At 59.4% G+C, this 3,521-nt stretch overlaps 1 protein-coding gene across 2 annotated transcripts in view; it reads left to right on the forward strand.

Moving 5' to 3' along the window:
- The window catches only part of EMC10 (ER membrane protein complex subunit 10), a 6,857-nt gene extending 4,144 nt beyond the window's left edge, over positions 1 to 2,713 (forward strand). Inside the window, exons 6-8 of one of the 2 annotated variants that reach the window (XM_040458144.1) lie at positions 181 to 274; positions 1,194 to 1,280; positions 1,497 to 1,588. In XM_040458144.1, the coding sequence (XP_040314078.1) occupies positions 181 to 274; positions 1,194 to 1,280 (181 nt within the window). In that variant the 3' untranslated portion in view covers positions 1,497 to 1,588. Of the gene's footprint in view, positions 1 to 180; positions 275 to 1,193; positions 1,281 to 1,496 lie in introns of both variants that reach the window. The other variant, XM_040458143.1, reaches the window with a different exon arrangement.
- Positions 2,714 to 3,521: the final 808 nt, after the last annotated feature.

A 3,521-nucleotide genomic window follows, 5' to 3' on the forward strand; every position in this document is an offset into this window, starting at 1 on the left:
GGGTGTGGGTGCTCCAGGATGTGGTGCCCCAGGGTGTGGGTGCCCCAGGGTGTGGGGGCGCAGGGTACTGGTGCAGGGCACGGCATGGACAGCATTGTCTCCGTCCTGCCGCCTTTGCTGCCGGTGTCCTTGTTGGCTGAGCCCAGCCCTTACCCTGTCTCCTCCTTGACCCGCCCCTAGTCCTGAGACAGCTGCCTTCATTGAGCGCCTGGAGATGGAACAGGCCCAGAAGGCCAAGAACCCCCAGGAACAGAAGTCCTTTTTCGCCAAATATGTGAGTGGAGCTCTGCCTGCCCCTCTCCCTCCCATCCTGAGTCCCCCTCTGCCCTTCTCTCCCCTGTGGCCCTTGGCCTGTTCCTCATTCTCCAGGCCTCCTGTGCGCGGGGCTTGCTTGTCGCCTCTGGGCATGTCCCCCTGGCACCTGGGCTGAGCCCAAGGCCCGGACGGACCAGGTGAGGACCGTGGAGCCGTGCGCCCTGCCTCTGCCTGTGTCTGCTCGAGGCAGCGGTCACGGGACATCGGTCTCCGCAGATGGGCCGGCCCAGAGCCCGGCAGTGCTGGGAAGCAGGGATGGCCCCTCAAGCTGGGGGCAGGTGCGGTGCCGGTCTTGAGCAGAGAGAGGCCCGTCTGCAGGAAGCGCAGTGCAGGGGGCTGTGGCCAGGCGGGGGTCTGTTCTGGGAGGAGCCTGGGACGAGGCCTGAGCCGGGCCGGTGTTAACAGGGTGGGAGGCAGGGATTTCAGTGGAACGGGAAGATTTGGAAAAGAGAAGGTGGGTGCTGGGACGCCAGCGGCTTTGCGAAGGGGCACTTCAGGGAGGCGGGGCTATGGGTGTTGGTGTGCAGGAGGCTGGTCTGGAGCTGGAGAGGGACCCGGCTTGTGCTGCCGGGCTGGGGCGGGTGGGAGGAACTGGGGGCACCGAGGGCGGAAGGCTCCTCCCACAAGGCCAGGGCGGGGGACGGCGGAGGCCACTGTGGGTGGGGATGCCAAGCCCTACCGCCCTGAATGGGGTGCCGGTGGGGGGGCCTCCGTTAGTTTGCCAGCAGCTCCTGACCTCAGGGCAGCCTGACAGCTGAACTGCGGGGAAACTGAGACACAGAGAGGCCGAGGGCCCGCTGCCCCAGCTCTGCTCTCCCCAGTGGCCACAGGACCCCATGGCCACCCCTAGCCCTGACCTGTACCCCCTCCCTCCCCAGTGGCACCTCATCCTCGGGGGGGCCGTGTTGCTCACAGCCCTGCGTCCTGCCGCCCCGGGGCCCACGCCGCCGCCGCAGGAGGCCTGAGTGAGGACTGAGCCCCCTCCCGCCTCCACCCTCCCTGCACCCCACCTGCCCTCCCCCAACCTGTAGTGATGTAGGGGACCTGGGCCCCCTTCCCTCACGTGGCCTCCCCTCACGCCGGCGCCCCCACCTTCCCTGCCCTGGGGGAACGCTGCTCATATTCAATTCTCTTGTTTCTGTGTCTCTGTCTGTCTGTCTGTCATCCTTTCTGGCCCACAGTGGATGTACATCATTCCCGTCGTCCTGTTCCTCATGATGTCAGGAGCGCCGGACGCCGGGGGCCAGGGAGGGGGCGGCGGCGGGGGTGGTGGTGGGGGCAGTGGCCGCTGAGGGGCCTGTCAGCACCCTGGTCCTCTGTCATCCAGGCAACTCCCTTCTTGCCCAGAGTGCCCGTGTCCTTGGTTGTCTGAAGAAGGATTTGCCAGCCCATCCCGTGTCCGTCCCGTGAGGATGGGAGGACGTCCCCTCCCCAGGAGTCCTTTCCCTCTGGTCCTTGCTGTTTCTGCGGCTGGACGCTACCTTCTGGTGCACTGCGCCTTCCCCTGTGGCCCCTCTGCAGCCGCAAAGGCTTCCCGTGCCCACAGCCTGGAGCTTGAGCTTCTGGGCCAGCTCTGACCTTGTGTTTGTCCCCCCGTTTCCGCCCCGAGCCTCACAGTTTGGGAACATGCCGAGTTCTCTCCAGCCTCTGTGCCTTTGTTCGTAGTCTTCTCGTCCTGCCTGTCCCAGGCCGGGCTAGATGGTCCCCCTAACTTGTCTGACACTGGATTGGGCCATGTGCTTCCCACCTGTCCGCCCTGAGGGGCCTGGCGCAGAGCAGGTGTGGGCTGGCCAGGGGTCCCCCTCCCCCCCCCCCCCCCCCCCCCCAAGGCTCCATTCCTCCCAGCAGCCCCACCTTGGGATCCTTCCCCGGCCTTTATCTGCCCATGGCCCTGAGCAGTTTAGGCTGCTTTGTCAGGATACCAGGCCTTCAGAAGCTTTGGGGCATGAAGAAATTATGTTAGAAGTGAAAACAAAACTAATACTTAGTGGAGTCGAGGGCCGGATGATGTAAATAGAACCCGTTTCCCTGTCCGGAATGTCTTCCCTGTCTGCGCACTGGGAGGCCACTGCCTGGCTTTGCTATTGATCACCCCCTCCCTTTGTCTATTTAAAAACATTCAAAAGTATATTGAAATACATCAGAGTAAAAAACAACTCAGCAGCCGAATGCAACCGTCGATTTGGTTCCAAGGAAGTCCCAGTGCCCAGGCTTTACTGAATTTCCGCCGTTCACTGTACGTTATTATTCAGAAACACACACGAATGGCTCGCGGGGCCGCCGTAATGGCCGTGCAACGCTCCACGGTGTCGTATGGCTGTTGATTAAACTGTTCCCCAAATGTTCCACATGTAGCTTCCTGCTCAGTGTGGTTAATAAATAGCAGTGTTATCCAGGCCCTCTTTGGTGAGTTTGAATTCTTTTCCCGGGGACTCAGAACTAAAAGTGGAATCTCTACGGCAGATCGGAGACACTTTTATGAAAAGGGGACGCACTCGTGTGGCTCTACTGGCGAAACGACATTAAAGGGGTGTGGTGGGCGGTTGTTCCCCCCAAATGCTCTTTTTAAAAAAGATTTTTTTTAAATGTTTATTTATGTTTGAGAGAGAGCAGGGGTAGGGGCAGAGAGAGATGTTTATTTAAAAACACTAAAAAAATGTCTGACGACAGAGAGCCCAATGTGGGGCTCAGACTCACGAGCCACGAGGTCATGGCCTGAGCTGAGGTCTGACGCTTAACCGACTGAGCTACCCAGGTGCCCCTTTTGTGGCTTTTAATATATAAAAAAATTTTTTTAAACGTACGTTTATTTTTGAGAGAGAGAGCATGAGTGGGGGAAGGGCAGAGAGAGAGAGGGAGACACAGAATCCAAAGCAGGCTCTGGGCTCAGCTGTCAGCACAGAGCCCAATGCGGGGCTCGAACTCACAAACCGTGAGATCATGACCTGAGCCAAAGTCGGCGCTTAACCGATGGAACCACCCAGGCGACCTTGTGGCTTTTAATACATAGGGCAGTGTCCCCGAGTTATTCTAACTTGGCATTTCTTTCTCCACCAGCATGTGCCAGCATGTCTCATGTTTCTCCGGTCTATGTTTCATGTGACCTCTAAGATTGCCCTGGTAGTGTTGACTGGTGCTTTCTTGGACAGGGTTCAGACTCCGAGTTCTTAACCCTTTGTCTCATTTGCAGGTGCATTCTTGCCCCA

Source organism: Herpailurus yagouaroundi, unplaced genomic scaffold, assembly GCF_014898765.1.
Source record: "Herpailurus yagouaroundi ecotype Mexico unplaced genomic scaffold, PumYag 220, whole genome shotgun sequence".
Lineage (NCBI taxonomy): Eukaryota > Metazoa > Chordata > Mammalia > Carnivora > Felidae > Herpailurus > Herpailurus yagouaroundi.